General features: G+C 36.9%; 1 protein-coding gene across 15 annotated transcripts in view; it reads right to left on the bottom strand.

Annotated features, from left to right (window-relative positions):
• TET1 (tet methylcytosine dioxygenase 1) overlaps positions 1–20745 on the bottom strand; it is a 133990-nt gene that overhangs the window by 39568 nt on the left and 73677 nt on the right. For all 15 annotated transcript variants that reach the window (XM_072756184.1, XM_072756186.1, XM_072756189.1 and 12 more), the window contains 3 exons: positions 9387–11706; positions 5245–5335; positions 4599–4692 (listed from right to left, as the gene is read on the bottom strand). In XM_072756184.1, the coding sequence (XP_072612285.1) occupies positions 4599–4692; positions 5245–5335; positions 9387–11706 (2505 nt within the window). The remainder of the gene's footprint in view (positions 1–4598; positions 4693–5244; positions 5336–9386; positions 11707–20745) is intronic.

The raw sequence follows: 20745 nt of genomic DNA, 5'->3' as shown, positions 1-20745 counted from the left end.
CTCACTCATTCTCACATGCTCAAATAAATAAATCCTAAAAAAAAAACAAAAACAAAAATAACAACAACAAAAAACCCTTGCATATTCTACTAACTGTGCCAGCCAGGTGCCCTGACTGTCATATTCCTGACCCATAAAAACTCTATGAGATAATAAATGTTTATTGTTCAGAGCAACTAAATTTGAGTACCTATTAATTAGCAACAGATAACTAATACACTGTCAATTAATTCTTTAGAATGCTCTTTATGAAACACAAACCAGATAGATAACACAACCCTAACCGAAATACTTCAATGCTTCATGTTATTCATGTACTAAAACCCAAACTCAGAACACTATGGTATACGAAACCATTCATGCCCTGGTTTCTGCCTATACCTTTTTACCCTCACCTAGTTCCATTCTCCACAAACTCAAAATTATTGGACTCCTCTGAGATTATGTTCCCTTCTCAGAGAGGCCTTCCCTGATGACCCAATCATGAGAAAGCCCTGGAAAGTTCCCACTAATGAGAGGAACAAGATAAGGAGGTCATTATTTAAAGCAATATAAAACTAGAGTTAGTCTGTTTGACTATATTAAATGAAAAAGAAATTAATAATATAAAATTTAGAAAGGAGAATATAAATTTGTCATTATGGATTACACAATTGTACTTCCGACACACAAAAAAATAAAGTGAAAAACAAGCAATATGTCATATTGAGGAACAAAACTTTAAAACACCTCTGAAAGGGGGGCACCTGGCTGGTTCAATTGGCAGCGCATATGACTCTTGACCTTAGGACTTGGGGTTTTCTACATGTTGAGTGTAGAGATTCCTTAAAAAAAATAAAATAAAAATCAGGGACATCTGGGTGGATCAGCGGTTAAGCATCTGCCTTTGGCTCAGGTCGTGATCCTGAAGGCCCGGGATCAAGTCCCCCATCAGGCTCCCTGCATGGAGCCTGCTTCTCCCTCTGCCTGTGTCTCTGCCTCTCTCTCTGTGTCTCTCATGAATAAATAAATAAAATCTTAAAAAAAAAAAAAAAATCCAAGCACCTCTGAAGGACAAAAGAGGGCATTAGCCAATGGAAAGGTCTACTGCCTAGGACATTAAACATCAAGGCATCCCTGGGTGGCGCAGCGGTTTGGCACCTGCCTTTGGCCCAGGGCACGATCCTGGAGACCCGGGATCGAATCCCATGTCGGGCTCCCGGTGTATGGAGCCTGCTTCTCCCTCTGCCTATGTCTCTGCCTCTCTCTCTCTGTGTGTGTGTGACTATCATAAATAAATAAAAATTAGAAAAAAAAAAAAAGACTAAACATCAAGAAGTAAATTCTCCGGGTGGCTCGGTGGTTTGGCGCCGCCTTCAGCCCGGGCCTGATCCTGAGTCCCATGTCGGGCTCCCTGCATGGAGCCTGCTTCTCTCTCTGCCTGCCTCTCACTGTCTCTCATGAATAAATAAATAAAATCTTAAAAAAAAAAAAAGTAAATTCTCCAAGTTTTCTGTGCAACATGGTTCCATTATAATACCAATAGGACTTTATTCTTGCAACTAGTTAAGATGATTATTAACTTATGGAAAAATCAACAAAGCAAGAATTGTCAAGAAATTTCTGAAGAATTAAAAGGAGGAATTAGCTCTATCAGATATGAAAACATAAACCCTAAATAATTAGAGTAATTTGATGCTTATATCGGAGATACATAACATGAGGGGAAAAGAACTGAAAATCTACTAACACAAACAAATACAAATCAGAAGAGAAAAGATGAACAATTAAGTAAGTGGTTTTGGCTGGCTGGGTAGTCATCTGAAAAAATATTGTTACTAATATTCTACACACAAAAAAATGAATAAAATAGTTAAATGCAAAGAAACAAAATCATTAAAATACAATAAAAAGAAAATGAAAAGTTTTTTTAATAATCTACAAGTGGTAGATTTTTCTAACTAAGATACAGTACACTGGAGTGTCTGGGTGGCTCAGTTGGTGAGGTGGCTGCCTTCCGTTCAGGTTATGATCCCAGGGTCCTGGAATTGAGCCCCGCATCAGGCTCCCTGCTCAGTGAGGAGCTTGCTTCACCCTCTCCCAACCCACATGCTTGAGCTGTCTCTCACTATCTCGGTCTCAAATAAATAAATAAAATTTAAAAGGACATAATACACTAAAATCACAAAAGAATTGGTGAAAAGTGTTTTTCATCTTTAAAAAAACTTTAATGTAAAAATTTCATTTAAAAAACCCAGATGTTAAAAAAAAAAACCCAGATGTTAAAAACAATGACAAATTGTGGAAATCCATCTGCAACTCTTATCACAAACATCAATTTTTTAAAGGGGCTCCTTTAAAATCAATAGAAGACTAATAATCCAATAGAAAAGTGGGCAATCTATACATTATTTCCTACTTTAAAATGTTTTGAATAAACTGTATTACTTTTTCAAAAGAATGAATAAAACAAAAGAATAAACCTCATCACTCTAGCTGTTGTTTACATACATCTTCACCCAAACTGTTACACCTAGAGACAGATATGAATGTTTTGTGGGGGACTGAGAAAAGGCTGTACCTTCATAACAGAGTTAACACAGTGTGAAAATCAGTGCTTGACAGGACAACAGACTGATTCACGAAATGCGGAAATAGTAATTTAAAACTAGTTGGGGAGCATTTTAAGGAAATTTTATTTAGTTTTTGAGGCAAAGTGACCCTAGAAAACAAATGTGTTCCTGGAGGATAAATTGTAGTCCGCAAGTCTAGTCTCACCCTGGCTGATAAAACTGGGCCAGCTTCTGTCCATCTACAAAATGAAATGCCTGGTAGATCTTATTTATGTTTGCCTCCTCCAATATCTAACCTAGGGCCTGGCAATCAATAGAAAGTACTTAATGTTCACAAGTTTCTTCACTTATTTTTTGCATTCTGAAATGTTTCTTTTTCTTCCAAAATTCATCCACACTTAACAAATTGAAGACAATTTACCTTAATTGGTACTTACTTGATTTTATTTCATATCACAGAAAACTCGCAAATCACAGGTTTTAAATAAGCCACAAAAAATTTTTTTCCCTCTAATATTAAGAAATTCAGATTTAGAAAGGGCTAAGGTTGGTTTGGCAACTCTACTGGTATCACCAGGGACTCAGGCTCTTATCTTTCTTCCCACTAACTTAGCACATATCTTCCCCTATCAAGTCAATTTAAGCTTCCAGATGGCTGTTGGAACCCCAGCCATTAGATCCCTGTTCTATGAATGTTGAGTGAAAAGAGACACAAGAGAGCATATACTCTATGATTCCAGTTATGTGAAGTTCATTAAAAAAAAAAAAGATATGAAGATAAATATCAAAAGAGTAGTTATCTTTATGTGGAATCATTGGCTGGGACAGGCCATGCGGGAGCCTTCTGGGTGGTGAAAGTGATTGTATCATTATCCAGGTAGTGTTATACACATGAGGAATAACCTTGATATGTACACTTAAGATTTGTGGACTTTACTATATGTAGGATAACCGAACAAGGTAAATTCCAGGTCTCCGAGCCTATGTGTATTTTGACAAGACTAAGTGCTCCAAACAGATTTAGGAAACAAAGCATTCTAAAGTAGTTAGTGTGGAGTATACAGCTCTTGTGCTTGTAACTGCCAGTCATCTCTGAAAGGTTGAAAAGTAACCAAGAGAAAGTCTACCACTAGAGTAGCTATGGGTGTGGCAATTGTCTTGCTTTAGGAATACCTGGGTTTAAATCCCATTGCCATTTTGCTTTTAATGTTTTTAATTTCTCCAAAAGAGGTATGCAAATAATGACCTTTACCTTATTCAAAATCATAATGGAGCCCCTCTGTGAGGATTTATGAGGCAAATGTTTACCAAATTCTTAACCTAGTGCCTGATGTGTAACAAAAGGTAATTGCTATCATTTTATTATTCTTACCACCATCACCATTTAAAAAAAATTTTTTTACACCATCATTATTAACAAATGATAGAACAGGGATCTCAAATGATTCTATGTTCAAAAATTCCAAATCCACTGATTAATATCCCTGTGGATATGAATATTTTATTGAATATACACATTTGGCTATGAACTTGTTTTTCACTTGACAACTTCCTAAAGAAATTGAATCCAGTTCTTATGGTTCTGCATTTTTTAGAAAACTCAAAGTCATGGAAATAGTTTTGGCGGTATGTCATAAAAAATTAATTTTGCTTTCAGAATAGTAGGACTCTCATTAAGGTGGTCCTATGGATAAGAACTTGGAAATAATTACAAAATACAAAAACAGATAAAAGATATAAAACACTGTATAGTTTAACACCATTTACTTATGCTATCCAATTATAACTGCATTAGAAGATCTCGAAAAGTACACAATAAGCTGGTAAACATGGGGACCTTGGGGAGATGAAGGTCACTTGGTAATAACTGTAAACTTTTGTTCATTTAACATAAATTACACAGGCTAAGACAGATAGCTTCTTTATTATTTCCTAGGGAACAATGACAGTGGATACTTTTCTAGTCACCATTTTCATGGAAAATAAATTGATTTTATATGTGGAATAAATTCATGTTTGAAAAACGTGTAAGTATAAAATACTTACCCACTTAGCAATTGGACACCCATGAGAGCTTTTTCCTTCTTTCCCCGTATACACTACAATTTCTATTCTTATTGCGTTTCCTTTTTGACCATACCTGAGTACAAAGCACAGTGAAGGGAAAATAATTGCAAATGTGATACATCTTTTAACATCTGAAGGTACAGAAGATATAAATTTACGTAAGTACAGAAATCAAATACCCTGTTCATTAAAATTTACATTTGTTAAAAAATTACTTTTGTGTGGCAGATATTTTAAATATTCCGTTCTGTTTACTTATCCTTAAAAATCACTTCTTTAAAAAAATGGACTGGCTCAAAGATAAGCATAAGGAGTGCGAATGCAGTGTTGAAGGAGGTAATTTTAACTATTTCTACCATTATACAATGATATAAAAATTAAGTATTTCTGGATTTAACAAAGACAGCCTTGCTTTGTAAGTGTCTTGTTGAGTGCCCAAAGGCTTATGTGATGAGTGCCTCAGCAGGGACACCAGGATGCTATTCTTTTCCTGGGCCCTAGGAAACATCCGACTTATACTCTTGAGTTTGCCATTTACTTCTCATTTGTTCCAGGAGATGGTCTCTCTACATTGAGTCAGGTGTACAATAATGAATGATTTTAACAGGGAAGGATATTTCCTCACCTATTCTCCATGATTTCCCTGACAGCAGCAACACTTGGTCCTGCCCCAAGGTGTGTATAATATGGGCCTTTGTCTTTTTGTATAACTCGATCTGTGGAAGGAATAAGATTATTAGACCCAAAGACCTTTACAGAATTGCATAGGGGCAAGGAGGAGCTATTTTTATTAATTCTTTTTTTTTTTTTATCAACTCAGAAAAATTTATCTTGACAAGGTTTTGGTAAACTTTAATAATTAAAGTCTAGGACAATAGGCCCTAGAATTTAACTTGTTCCTTTCTTGCGGGCACTATTTCATGCTTCCTCTAAGCATCAGAAGAGGAAAAGAAATATTTAAGATGTGGGTCATATTTATTCTATCTCCTGCTTTGAAAGAAATCTATTAATAATTGAAATGCAAAATTAAAAGTTATCTAAGAGCAATACATCTTTAAAAGCTTTGCTCAGAATCCTATTAAAATTGAGCCCAGCAACCGCACCTCTAAGAATTTATTCTCCTATACAGTCACATAATTATATATTTATAATGCAAATGCACACAGGAATGTTCTTTGTCACAATTATTTGTAATACCAAAAATAGAAACACACTTAGCATCTGTCACTAAATGATAGGTTGAATAAATTAAGGGATGCTTATATAGTGGAAAACAATAAAACCGTTAAACCAATATTTACAAACATTGAGCACCTAGGTGGCTCAGTTGGTTAAGCATCTGCCTTTGGCTGAGGTCATGATCTCTGGGTCCTGTAATAGAGCCCCAGGTCAGGCTGCCTGTTCTATCCGACCCACCCTGCTCATCCTTTCTCTCTCTCTCTCTCTCTCTCTCTCTCTCTGTGTGTCTCTGGTAAATAGATAAAATCTTTAACATTGTTATCATTTAAAGATTTTAATTTTAAGCAAACTCTACACTCAATGCGGGACTCAATACCACCCTGAGATTACAACTCTAGATCGCATGCTCTACAAATTGAGCCAGACAGGCACCACTGTACTACTTTAAATTTTGTATGAATTACGGGTTTCTCAAAAACAGTATTTTTAACTTGGCCTCTTAGAATCACGTCTAACTAGAATCGCCGATGAATGCATTTCTTGCCATGGTGCCCCTATAATGAAAGGTGATTATTTAACCATTTTGACTGGTTATCAGCTACAACATAGGATTACTTCTGTGGCTTCCTAAGATACACTGAACAGATTTTAACTTATTAATGATCATCTAGAGCAGTGGTTCTTAACCAGGGGCAATTTTTCCTGAGCGATCATTTGGCAAATATTTTTGGTTGTTACAACTGGGCAGGTGTGTGTGTGTATTTACTTGTATCCAGTGGGTAGAGGGCATGAATCCCACTTAAACAGGCTAGGATGCAGACAACAGTCCCCCTACACATCAAAGCATTACCTTATCTAAAATGCCAATAGTGCTCAAATTGAGGAACCATGATCCAGAGGTTAATCACTCTTATTTTGCTAGAACACAATACATCCATGGAAATCTTGTTTTTAATTAAAGATTAAAGAGAGCACATGCACGAGCAAGGGGAGAGACAGATGGAGAGAATCTCAAGTGGACTCCACACTCAGCATGGAGATGATGCGAGGCTCCATCTCACGACCCTGAGATCAAGACCTGAGCCACATGCTTAACCGACTGAACCACCCAGGTGTCTCTCCATGGAAATCTTTTAGATATGATCATTCCACTTGGGATAATTTCTGAGTGAGTCTGCTTTTTTGTTGTTGTTGTTTTAAAGTAGGCACCATTCCCAGTGTGAAGTCCAACATGAAGCCTGAACTCAGAACTGGAGATAAAGACCTGAGCTGAAAAAGAGTCGGATGCTTAACTGAGCCACCAAGGCACCCCTGCTTTTTTGTTTTTCTTAAGTTCCTATTTCTATACAAAAAGCATAGTAACCTCACATGCAAAGATTACAGAAAAATATGTGACAATTCATTAAACAATCACAGGTCCACTGTAGATGCTCAATAAACTTTAAATGCCTGGGTGTCTCAACTACTACATGGTGACTATGTACATTATTATGTAATATATAAGGAAAAAGTCTTGAAACTAAACAATTGTTCTGACATTATGCACACAGTAAAATAAGACTAGATCAGGTATATACATTTTAATGGCATTTTAAATTAGAGATCTTTTTTCCATTTGTAATGATATTTAGAAAAATACTGTCCCTTTCTTCAGATTTTTGAAACAAGAGCAAGAAGGGTACAAACATAGGCTCTGAAGTTGAGACTGTTTTGAATTCCAGTTTAATAATTTACTAGTAAATTATGACTAGTAAATTATGTGACTTAGTTTCTTCACTTGTAAAATGGAGATAACACATCTTCCCTTTGTAGGCATGTTTTGAATATGACAAGTCAAGGTCATAGTACAGTTTCAGACCTGCATTAAAGATCTGGAATAGGAGGAGTCATCCTTGCTACACTCTTCTGTCCTTGCTCCAGGAAACTCTCATTCTCCCAGTTGAACCCCACTCAGCATTGTCACCCTTTTCATATTATGAGATCCTTCTAAAAAGAGCATATCCCTGGGACCTGGCATGTGGTAGGCTGTCATAACTGTGATGAATGATGAGTGGAGAAATGGAAGGATTGATTTCAAAGTATCACTTTAGATAATCGAGAGCAAAAGGTCATTGCTACACTTCACTATTTTTTCTCCTGTGATTTAAGAAAAAATGATATAGTTTATCCTTTCAAATAATCATTTGCCCATTTTGCAATGTACTTATGAAACACCTACTTCAGGGAAAAAAGCTTCCAATGTTCAAGGCAATCTTAAATCTTTGTGATTTGGAGCTATATTTAAAATTTTTTTTAAATAAGACTTTTAATAATTAACCTATTTTGAACCCAAATAGGTTTATTTCACAAATTCTGTCCTCAAAAATCCTCATATAAAAGCTGAAATAATGAGGGCATGAGCAGCCTAACAAACTTTAATGACACAATCTATTTAATTTCCCTATTACAGCTACATTAGAATAAATTAATTCTTTTATTTGAGCACTTACATGAAATTTTACCATAGATAGTGACTAATCAGTACAAGGTTGAAATTCAGCATTTCTTGTGTTTCAAATACTGAGCAAATTTCTCATAAAGCCTGTCTAGGGGATGCCTGGGTGGCTCAGTGGGTGAGCGTCTGCCTTGGGCTCAGAGCGTGATCCTGGAGTCCTGGGAGGAGTTCCACATCCAGCTCCCTCAATGGAAACCTGCTTTTTCCTCTGCCTGTGTCTCTGTCTCTATCTCTGTGTGTCTCTCATGAACAAATAAATAAAATCTTAAAAAAGAAAAAAAGAGCCTAAGATTTTCCCAGGACTTTTAACACAATAAAAATTCTAATTATTAGTTCCTAGATGTTCACTTGCAATAACTCCTAAGGCGCAAAATAAATATCAGTTATGAATTGTTCCATAAATCAGCTAGTTGCATATGCTTATTTGTTTTTTATAGACAATCGATATTATACAACAATTTCATATTTTAATATTTCAAAAGGTTCACAAATTCATCAATGGCCAGGACTAGGGATTTTTTTCATATCTAGACATCCTTTGTATCACATAGCAGAAAAGCACTGTCATTGAAAAGAAAGAAACCATTTCCAGTTTTTGCATAGGGTGGCAATTATAGATATTTTTAGTTATTTGTTAGGCTGCACATACATTTTATATTCTCTGCATGTATTTTATATCTCACATAAAACTTTTTTTTAAACAAAATGCTTAGAGGTTGAAATTTTTTTAATATAGGATAGATAATAAAGGAATTCATTCTTATGATATGTACAATAAATAACTTAGGAGAAATTTAGCTGAGAGAAATGAGCAAATTTTCCACTTGTTGAAATTTCGAAATTATGAGTTAAACTTCCTAATTATTTGAGCAAAAGTAATCAAGGTCCCCCAGAAAAATGGGTATAGAATCTACTCCATTTTAGCTAGGATATGAATGGGGCAAAGTTGCCACATGTAAAAGATAACCCAAAATTGACCTGGTCACAACGAGGCAATTAATGGAGGTAAACAAAGCACACACACACACGCACACACACACACACACACAAACATGCGGGTGCACATGCACTCAGCTATATGTGCACACACTTACCAAGACAGTTGCAGGTTGGCAAATCAGAATCTTTTGTTGTGGACACCAGGTTTTTTGTAGGATTGGTAAAGAAGTTCATGGCATAATCATTAAAACTTTTCTGTGCACTGTCTACTGGGGAAAATTCTGATGCTCCAACACTAGATGAACAGACGTCCTCTTCATTCTTGGTAGAAACCACTGTAATTCCACCTGAACATACCACATTTACATTCCTGAGAATGTGTGCTGGGTCTGGTAAGGGGGTTTCATGAGAGATACCAGGCAATGTTGGCAGTCTCTGATGCATGAGTTGGTCTTGAACATCCCGCTGGAACTGTGTTTGGTCATCGCCGGTCATTACATTAGCACACTGGTTAGTTGGAGAGGAGGTCTGGAGTAAAGGATGGGCTTTCTGATTGACATTCCCTGTTGGCTGTACCTGAGAACTATATACTTTTTCTGTAAACGCCTGCTCATTGGACTCTGTTTTTAACTGGCATATTGGGAGAGAATCCAACGGTTCAACCTTCATGTTTCTTTCCTGTGCTAATTCAGGATAATAACGCTCAAATTTTATCTGAGTGAGTGGAGGAAACAATTTTTTGTGTTCTAACACTGAACTCGTTTGAGTCAGTGGTTTCCATACTTTGGTTAAAGGAGGAATTTTTCCCAACAGAATGGGAAAATCATGTGGACCGAATTGACCAAATCTTTGAAATTTAGATGCTATCCAAATGTCATGTAATTTACTATACTCATATGACAACTGTTCCTGCTTTTTCTGGTCATTTTCTCGACAACTTATGACTACAGGCTTCTTTTTCCGCCGATCTCTTGATGGGGTAGCTCTTGTCTTTTTCTGTGTTGTGTTCTTTTGCTTTGTCAATAATGAGCTATGATTGTTTTGTACACTGGAAGGTGGTTTCTGTTGTATTGTGGCCTTCTCCTGACTACATTTTTGCTGTACATTATATGCAACGAGGCTTGTTGGTGTACTCTCAACCTTTTTGTCTTCTTGTTTTATATAATTGAATTTAATTATGGACGCAAGTTGTGTTAACTGTGTTGCAACATCTTCCTCTATTTTGCTGTGTATTGTATTTAGACATGATGGATCGTCTTTTAAGTCTATCTTTTTACTGCTGGCCAGTGATTGGTTACAATACCCCAATTTATCACCTGCTGGTGGCAACTGATGCAAATTCTTAGAACTCTCAAGAGTAATTCCACTTTGAGCAACATTTTTATTGGTGTCAATTTTAGATGAATTTGAATTTGGTATAAAAAGAGTTATTGAATTTGTGGCTTTTGGACATTCCTGTGACTTGGTAGGTGCCTGGTTAGCAGCTGAGTTGTGGTGTGACTTGGAAATGTTTTGGCCATTGAACACCACCGTGTTGCATGAAGTCGGCTTTTCCAAAGATGGATAGTGATGAAGGCTTTCTGGCTCCCCTTGCAGGTTTGGGTCCTGGAGGTCTTTTCTTACAGAATAGAGGATAGCTTTACAACTATTAAGCAAACTTGCTGTTCTGTGTTCTGTTTCTTCATCCTTCTCTGACTTTGATGGTGAGGAATTTTCTGATGGAGCTTCTGACAGTTGAGTCAGAGCTTCTATGGCCACCACTTGCTCCAGTGTTAATCTCCTATCTTTCATCAGGGATAGAAGACTTGGCTGAACTGGAGATCCATCTTTTGGGTCTTTACTTGGTATATTATCTAGAGATTTGGGTTGATCACTTTCATTGTGTGTACTAGTATGACTATTTAAGTTGAAAGTTGTAGGATCTGGAAAAGACTTGCAGTTAAAGCCAGGCTTCTGGAAGACTGAAACATTATTTTTCCCCTTGAGATGATCACAGCTCGCACTAGTAGCAATGGAACTCATGGCATTATGGTTGGCAGTGTCTTTCAGGAATTTATAGGAGTTGTTTTCAAATGCCTTGCCAAATTCTTCAATATTGAATTTTTTAAAAGACACGTTTGTTTCGGTTGGTAAATAGTGTACATTTTTAATGCCGTTTCTTATAGTTTGTGCAAACAATTTCTGAGGCTCAATTAAGTCAGTAAGGAGGACTTTTTTCTTGTCATCTTCAGAATTTTTAAATTTTTCAGCTTCTGTCACAATTGCCTTAAATTCGCCTTTGACATGATCGGTTAAATGTGATTTCTTGTTTTGCGTCCACTTCTCCACTTCAATACCTGTCATACTTTCTTCATTTTTGGTTACATTTTCGAGGGGAGGTGGGTTTAATTCCAATCTCTGTTCCCCCCCATAACTCCTCCTGTATTCCATGGATTCTGACTTGAGGCCATTTACTGATTTGTTGTCAAAATCTGCCTACAAAATAAACACAGAAATATCTCATAATATTTATGCAAATATTGGAGTAAGAGCCACAGGAACTTTATAATTTACAGGAACTAAAGGTAATGCCCCTGATAAAGATACTACTTTTGCTTTTTATTTTCAATAAAATACCAAAAGGAGTGTGTAGGGGGGAAAAATGAAGTACAAACTATCATTAACTCATACCTGGTAATATTTTGGCATATGTATTTGTTTTTCAAAATACTTTTTTTTTTAGAGAGAGAGAAGAACAAGTGTAAGGGGGGGTTGGGAGGCAAAGGCAGACGGAAAAACTTAATAAATAGTATAGGTAGATTTATTTTTTTAATTTTAAAGCTTTTATTTATTTGACAGAGAGAGAGCCAGAGAGCACAAGTGGGGTGAGGAGCAGAGGGAGAAGCAGGGAGTCCAATGGGGGACTTGATCCTAGGACCCCAAGATCAGGACTCTAGCCAAAGGCAGACACTTAACCAACTGAGTCACCCATGTGCCCCAGAGAGAGAATCTTAAGCAGACTCCATGCTCAGGGCAGACACTGATGCAGGTTCAATCTCACAACCCCAGAGATCATGACCTGAGCCGAAATCAAGAGTTGGATGACTGAGCCACCCAGGCACTCCTCCAAATAAATCTTTAAACTATTTTTATGTTGGTACCATTCAATAGGCAATATCTATTATCTTAATGCAACCTGTACTGAAATAAATAATACACACAGAAAAGCGTACAAATCCTAAGTGTATAGCTTATTGATTTTTTCACAAATGAACCCCTAAGCGCCCAAGTTCCAGCCAAGAAATTCCCATCTAGTCATCAGTCCACTGGCAAAGGGTTGCCATTGTTTTGACATCTACCATAGATCTCTTTTGCTTATTTCCAAACTTTAAGTAACTGACTTCCTTTCACACTCAAAACTATATTTGGGGTTCATTCATGTTAAGTGTATTTGCAGTCCATTGATTCTTATTGTTGTATAGTAATTCATTGATTGAATATACTATAACATGCTTATTGATTCTACTGTGGATGGACAGTTGAATTAATTCTTGGTTTTTGAGTATTGTAAGTATACCACTATAATATACTATTGCTATCATTTGGTGAACATATACACATTGGGTGGAGTGGAAGTACTAGGTCATCAAGTGTGTAAGTGTATGTTATCTTCAGCGTTAGTAGAAAGGCCAATGAATCTTCTAAAATGGTTACCAACATACACTCCCACCAGTAATTATGACAGTTCTAATTGTTGCACATTCTTATTATCAGTTAGTATGCTCTGTCTTTTCACTTTAGCCATTACGTTTAGTGGAACAGTATAATTCCTTTTAAAAAATTTTTAGATGAAAAAAAAATTTTTTAGATGAAATACCCATAAAATAAGATTAACCATTTTACCATTGAAAACTATACATCAGTGGTTTTTAAGCATAGTTACAATGTTATGCAATAATCGCCTCTACCTAATTCCAGAACATTTTCATCAGCCCTGAGAGAAACCTTGTATGCATTAAGCAGTCACTGTCTATATTCCCTTCTAATCCCTATTTTTAAAACCCTGAAACACGTAATCCAAAATTACAACATAGGAACTGAGACAGTAGTGGCATTTCCAACTCCTGTCAGGAGCAAATGTAAAGATAACCTACACCTCCTAGTCTTTAATATGGCTGTGGACATTCTAGTTAAAACCCCAGGAAGAGAAAAAAATATTAAGATTAGGAGACTTCTTATTCAGTGAAGATGATATACCTGAGTCCATAGACAAACCTGAAGTATTGATGGAAAAACTAAATCAAAGCACAGAATAGCTATAAAATGTGTAAGCATTACCCAATTCTAAAGTTAAACATTAAATAATCTTTTCTTGCACATTAAACAATCTTAGTAGAAATAAATTATTATCTAATTTCTCGATCAGGATACACAGGTTACATAGGTTATGTTCAGTTTGTCAAAATTCATCAAAATACACAATTCTCATATATACATTCTCTGTATATATTACATTTCAATAATAACTTAAAAAACTGGGATGCCTGGGTTGGCCCAGTGGTTGAACGTCTGCCTTAGGCTCAGGGGGTGATCTCGCCGTCCCGGGATCGAGTCCCACATTGGGCTCCCCGCAAGGAGCCTGCTTCTCCCTCTGACTGTGTCTGTGGCTCTCTCTGTGTCTCTCATGAATAAATAAATAAAATCTTAAAAAAAAAAAAAACTAAACTGAAACAATTGTCAATTTTTTAATATACAGGTTAATAAATTAACAGATAAACTTTTATTATTAAAATGGCATTTCAAAGCAGTGGAGAAAGTGTCAATTTCTTAAAAACGACAAGGGCAATATGATCTTTTAATATGTAACAAAAATTCCAGATAAATTAATAATTTAAATATAAAAAGATAAGACAATTTAGAAAGTAGGGAAAATATTCCCAAGCAAGAGTAAAAAGTGAGAAGCCATAAAGGAAAAAAAATATTTTAACTATGTATAATATGAACAATTTTTAAAGCAAAGACACCATAATGTAGTTCTTTGCAAACTGTTGATCATAATCTAGAAGTTCCAATACCAACTTAGTGCTTTGTAACAAGTGGTTTTTCTTAACAAAATTGTACAGAAAAATACAAATATACTACATTTAGTAAAAATAAGTATTACAATGTAAATCATTTTAAAAAAATGTTTTATTCATTTAAGTAATCCCTACACCCAGGGTGGGGCTTGCCGTCATGACCCCAAGATCAAGAGTCACATGGTATTCCAACTGAGCCAGCCAGGCAATCTTATAATGTAAATCTTTTATAGGGCAGCCCCGGTGGCGCAGGGGTTTGGCGCCGCCTGGGGTGTGATCCTGGAGACCCAGGATCGAGTCCCACATCGGGCTCCCTGCATGGAGCCTGAGTCTCCCTCTCCCTCTGCCTGTGTCTCTGCCTCCCTCTCTGTGTCTATGAATAAATAAATAAGGAACAAATCTTTTATATAATGTGTATGTAAAAAAAAATAATGTGTATGTATGTGTCCGTGCACTGAATCAGGATGTAAAATGTATTGACTTCTTCATACCTATATTTGTTAAAAAAAAAGGGAGGAGAAATACTACCATAAAAAGGTAAAGGCAAAGGATAGTCTAGGAAAAAATTGATACTACATGTAGATAGTTAGTTACTTTTCGTAATGTAAGAGAACTTCCACAATCAACAAGAAAAGGTAAATGACTCAGTAGAAGAGTGAGAAAAAGACAGGAATGTGTTCTTTGCTTAAGTGGAAATCCACAGGTTCAAAAGCTGTTTGACTTTCCTAGAAGACAAGCAAATGAAAATAAATGCAACTTTTTAATCTACACAAATACCAACCAAAACTAAAAATGCAGAAATGTGTGCAAACAAATTATCATGGAATATAATATTTATACTAGAGAAATGCACATTCATATTTTGAAATAATGTGCAGCTATCACTTACACATATCAATCTACTGATTGCATGGCAACAGATCCAAAATATATTAACCCATATAAACAAGTTGCAGAAAGCTGGTAGGTAAAACATTACTATTAGTTACCACTACCGCTGGGAAACAGATGTGAGGAAAAGAGGTTTTTTTGTTTGTTTATTTTACTTGATTTTATAAATATGCATATCTAAGACACGGGAACTTCAATGTACACATTCCTCTAGAAAAGATGTTGAGTAACTTTTAAGATTTATGTGCCACAACATAGGACATTCTCATTAACTAATGAGCTTCATTAAAAACAACTGATCTTTATCATTTAATTGTATCTCCTATAACTTTTCTTTTTAGGAGGCAGGAAGGGGCAGAAGGAGAGGAAGAAAGGAAATCTTCATCAAGCTCCAAACCCAGCACGAAGCCTGAAGTGGGGCTTGATCTCACAACCTTGAGATCATGACCTGAGCCAAAATCAAGAGTCAGACGCTCGGGGTGCCTGGGTGGCTCAGGTTATGATCCTGGAGTCCTAGGATCAAGTCCCACATCAGGCTCCCCAAGGGCTGTTTCTCCTTCTGCCTATGTCTCTGCCTCTCATGAATAAATAAATAAAATCTTTAAAAAAGTCAGACAACTGACTGAGCCACCCAGGTGCCCCTATATCTGATATGGCTTTTTAAAAACAAGGGGTTTGAAACATGGGGTCTATAAGTACATGAGAACATGCACTACACACTGCCAACTACTAAACCTAACCGTTAAGAAAACAATTTAATAGATTACATTTCAGTAGGGCTGGTAAGATTTTCTGTTTTCAGGAATCAACCTGGCTGAACTCTTATGTACTGTTAAATGTGATTATAAGTGTATGTGTATGTGCACAGGTGTGCACACTGAGAAAATGGTTACTCTTAGTTTCACTTGATGTTCCTAGTGAAACTAAGTGGCCAGAACAAACTGATTTACCACTATGGGGTGGGCTGGGGGGCGGGGGGGTGGGGTCATCTGATCCAAAGATGCCATGTAGCCTGAACTTTAGTGTCCTTTTTGAAGAGGTCATGTATATTGTGATGGGGGTTCAATGAGACCCTATGACCAAAGTTATTAGCACAGTAAGGAGGAGGTATCAGTAAGAGAGAACACTAACAATCTCATTTTAAGAGTTATAATTAAAAAGAATGTTGGCTATATTGTAATACACTCTTTACTGCAGGAACTCATTTGATCTTCACAACCCTAAGTTGTGGACCCTGTAAAAGGGGATCAGGGTTAAGAAAAATGCAAATCAAAACAGCAAAGATAACATTTTTCACTTATCAGAATAGCAAACATCAAAATGTTTGACCACCCAGACCCTTGGAGTAGGTTGTGGAGGATATATACCCCCATCTAATGCTGGTGTAGTGCAAAATGGTATCAACCCTATGGAGGGGAATTTGGCAATAATTATCAAAATTACAAATTCAACCTCTCCCTTGACACAGCATTTTCACTGCTAAGAATCTATCTATTTATACTTGCCCTTAATTATATGTTTTGACAACTTTGCATATTTTATTTTTTTTTAACAGATTTTATTTATTTGACACAGAGACAGCACAATCAGGGGGAGCAGCCGAGGGAGAGACAGAAGCAGGCTCTTTTCTGATCAGGGAGCCTGATGTGGGGCTCAATCCCAGGACCTTGGGATCCTGACCAGAGCAGAAGGCAGATGCTCAACTGAATGAGCCACTCAGGAGCCCCAGTTTTGTATATTTTAACAAGTAATTCATAATACCTGAATGTCCACCTGTAACAGACTAATTCAACTGTGGTATATCTACGTAATACCTTGCAGCTATAAAAAAAGAATTCCGTTACTAAAATGCAGATGTCCAGGATATATTGTTTATTTAAAAAAAAAAAAAGGATCTAGAACCTGCATATACAATGTTTTCTATTTTAATAAAAAGTATGGGGAATTAATATATATATTCATATTTACATAAAGAAACTCTAAAAGAATACAAAAACTAGTATGAGTGAAGAGCAGGAGGTCAAGAACGATACAGGAGCTTGGGAACTATTAAACCCAGACCTGACTAAATACTGTTTTGATTTTTTATTTCCTTTATATTTAAGCCAAAATTAAAGCGGTCTATGGAAAGATTTCTAGTACATAGGCGAAAAAAGCTAAAAGTTTATGTAGTACCAAATTCCAAACAAATTAGAATATAAAGAAAGGGTGTGGAGTACCTACACACTTGTTAATATTTGCTAATATTCAGGAAGGCTATGCGAGATTGTCAACATTTGTCGTATAGAAACTGTACTCAGTAGAATACTAGTTAATGTTCAACAATCACCAGATTGGGAACTGAGGAAGAGGAAACACTTTTGCAGGGTAGGCCAATTTTTGTGGTATAAATACTTCCACCATAGTGGATTGTAAATTATCAGTATGACACCTGAGCCGGAGTTAAGAAGAAATGCACTTAATTACTGACCTGGAAGGAGGGGACTCCGTCCTACCACCGAGTGTAACATCCCAAACTACTACATGAAACAGGCTCCAGTAACTACATTATGAATTTTTATTTTTTACTGAAGATTTCCTTGACTTTTAATCAAGGAAAATCTGCTTAGATGTGGTGTATTCCCGAATAACCACTTTGAATCTCAAAATATTTGTTAACATCTACCTTTCTTAAAGAGATGCCATCTCTCTGAAGGAAGTGAAGTGTTTCACAAATATTGGAATGGTGGCTGTTTCACTCCCTCAAGCAGCATATATACACTCTAGTGACCCAAACTCATGCCACCTGCCACTGGTGTCTCATCTCTTCCTCCTCTACCACCCCAAAAGTGCCCAAGGGTATCATTTAAAGGACACTAATTCAATATCTCCCAGTTCTCTGTGTGCACTCTATAGTAGTCACAAGGCTCTATGTTGCTCTGGGCCTCTCTTACTCCTGAACCAACAGGAATGTTGATCACCTTAGATCAGATCTGGGTCCAATAGTTGACAAGTACCCTGTTTTCTCATTTCTCCACATTCTTATCGTAGTAATACTCACACCCACTCTTGAATGAGCTCAAATGGTATTGACCAAAGTGGTATTTTTATTCTGAAACGCTGAGTATGCCCTTTGGACAGAATCTGACTGTCGCCTCTCCCAACACTCACATTCCATACATGTTGTATTTCCTGTGTCAAGAAACAGCTGCTCAGATCCCATGGAAAAGCCTTTCAAAGCATGTACAGAGACATACGGTACACGAGACTAGACCTTTACTGCAGGCAGATCAGTTTCTCAATTTGTCTTTCCTTTCTTTTTTTCCTTTCTTTTTTTTTACCATCTCCACCCCAGTAATCTTTTTTAAAACACTTTTTTCCTAATAGCCCTCCCCAGGAAATTTTAATTCCACAGATATAGTATGTGGTACCATCATAATAGCTAAATTTATTTTTTTTCACCCTCTACTCGCAACCAAGGACCAATCTTTATCACCTTTGAGGATTTAGAAAAACTAACATGTAGAAGGGCTGCCTGGGTGGCTCAGTGAGTTATGCAAGTCTGACTCTTGATTTCGGCTCAGATCACGGTATCTCACAGTTGTTAAGATCGAGCCCTATGAGAGACAGGAAAACTGGCTCCTCGTGGACAATAAAGTCTGCTTCTTCCCTCTGTCCCTCCCCCAACTCATTCTCGATCTCTCTCAAATAAATAAATAATAATAATAAAAAAACTAACATGTAAAAGACAAGGAGCAGCCTGCAAATCATACCTGATTAGAAGTGATACCTACAGGACCTTATGTTCTCAACCTGAAAATTAAGTGTTTGGAGAAAAAATTCAGGAGAACCACTGGTAGCTCCATTCATGTTGACTTTGATGATGCAATCATGCCAGATACAGTATTTGACCTCCCACATTCCCACAGATGCATGCAGGTCAGCTCCTGCTCTGCACAACTGCTTTCGAACAAACCCAAATTGAAATTAAAAAAAAAGATAAACCAGCCATTCACCAAAGCTAAAATAAACTTTTAACACACACACAAATCCTCCCTCAAAGGGGATTTGCAAGTTACCTTATATTCCTACAGCAGTAAAATTGTTTAGCTGTTTTCCTTTTTTAGGCATAAAGAGCTCACATACCCTACCAAGTTTGTAGCCCTAATATTTGAGCTTTGCCTCTGTTCTGCTTCTCCAGCTTGCCTATATCTGCCCTGTAAGATGTTCAAAGTTCATAAAAAAGGTGGGCAGGGGGTGGGGGGATCTAAGGGACTGAGTCTGCACTTGTCCCACTTGTCCTACCTTGGCGCCATAAAACCTCATGGCTCTTCCTTGCCTGGGCTGAAGAAAAAACATCCCAGAGTCCTTAAGAGTTGCTTTCCGCTCGATCCACCAGATCCAGCCTTCTTTTCTATTCTAATTTTTTTACTCCTATTCTCCAACAAAAACTCCACCCTCATTTGGCCACAGGGTCTCAGAATCCAAATTAAATCCTTTAACTTGAGGGTGGGGCAGAGGAAGGGAAGCATATTATTAGAGGGAGGGACAACTTCTATTTAATCCAAAAACTTGTTGATTGTAGATTGGTTCTGAATGTATACAAAACTGACCTAAGAACCATACCTCTCTTGTCTCAGGGGTCCTTACTCCTAACGTCTTCCTCTGGAGCTTTGAGCCAGTACAATTCCTTCTGAGTCAAAAAGGCTAAAAACACCCCTCTCAGACCCCCAATTTGCCTCAAGCAATCATCCTATCAGATTCCCTCCTCATTCAAACATCTTAAATGGCTAACTCAAATACCATCATTCCTTAACCTGCTCTTTCTTTTGTAGGCCTCCAAAGAGAGTCTCAACTGAAACTCTAAAATCTGGGACTCCCTTGGTACTCCCTTCTTCTCTGTCTGTCCCCAGGTGGTAGGTGTGTCCCCCTGAGCCTCCAATTTAGAGGATTCCAAAGCCAAACCCACTGCCTATTCATTCTTCACCTTTTCCATGAACAACCTTACCCATGCTTGAAGTTCATAACCAACTCTTGTGAACAGAGTAATTTCTTCTTTATACTTTTTGAGTACCTTGTTTCCTATATTTCTCAGAATGGGGCTTTATTGGAATCAGAAAAACATTGGCTACTTTTCCTGTTCCATCACTTACCAACCATGTGGCCTAGAGTAAGTCCTCGCTCTATGAAGCCTCCTTGAACCTCAGTTCTCTTAAAATGAATCAGGACTAGAAAGCAAGTTTATTGTGAAGAATAAATGAAATAAGGTATTTATACACATTGTTGGGCCTTACTACATGTGGAAATGAACTATTGACGGGGTAAAAACCTATTAGGTAGTTCTTTTTTGCTACAGGTCCTTCAACATAGAGCAAAACCTACTAATTGCAGTCTCAAATTCACAATTAAGAAAAAAGAATATTTATTAGTAGTTATTATTAATATATTGAGCATTGACTACTTAAGAGGCATTATCATTAACATTTTATCAGAATGCTCTCCTTTGCTTCTCCTACTAAGTGTAAGAGTATTTCCATTCTCCTGATAAGGTTTAGAAAGGTTAAGTAACTAGGCAAAGTCAAATCAA

This window comes from Vulpes vulpes, chromosome 4 (assembly GCF_048418805.1).
Source record: "Vulpes vulpes isolate BD-2025 chromosome 4, VulVul3, whole genome shotgun sequence".
Taxonomy (NCBI): domain Eukaryota; kingdom Metazoa; phylum Chordata; class Mammalia; order Carnivora; family Canidae; genus Vulpes; species Vulpes vulpes.
The sequence above is the reverse complement of the archived record's forward strand: the minus strand, read 5'-3'. Positions and strand labels throughout refer to the sequence as shown.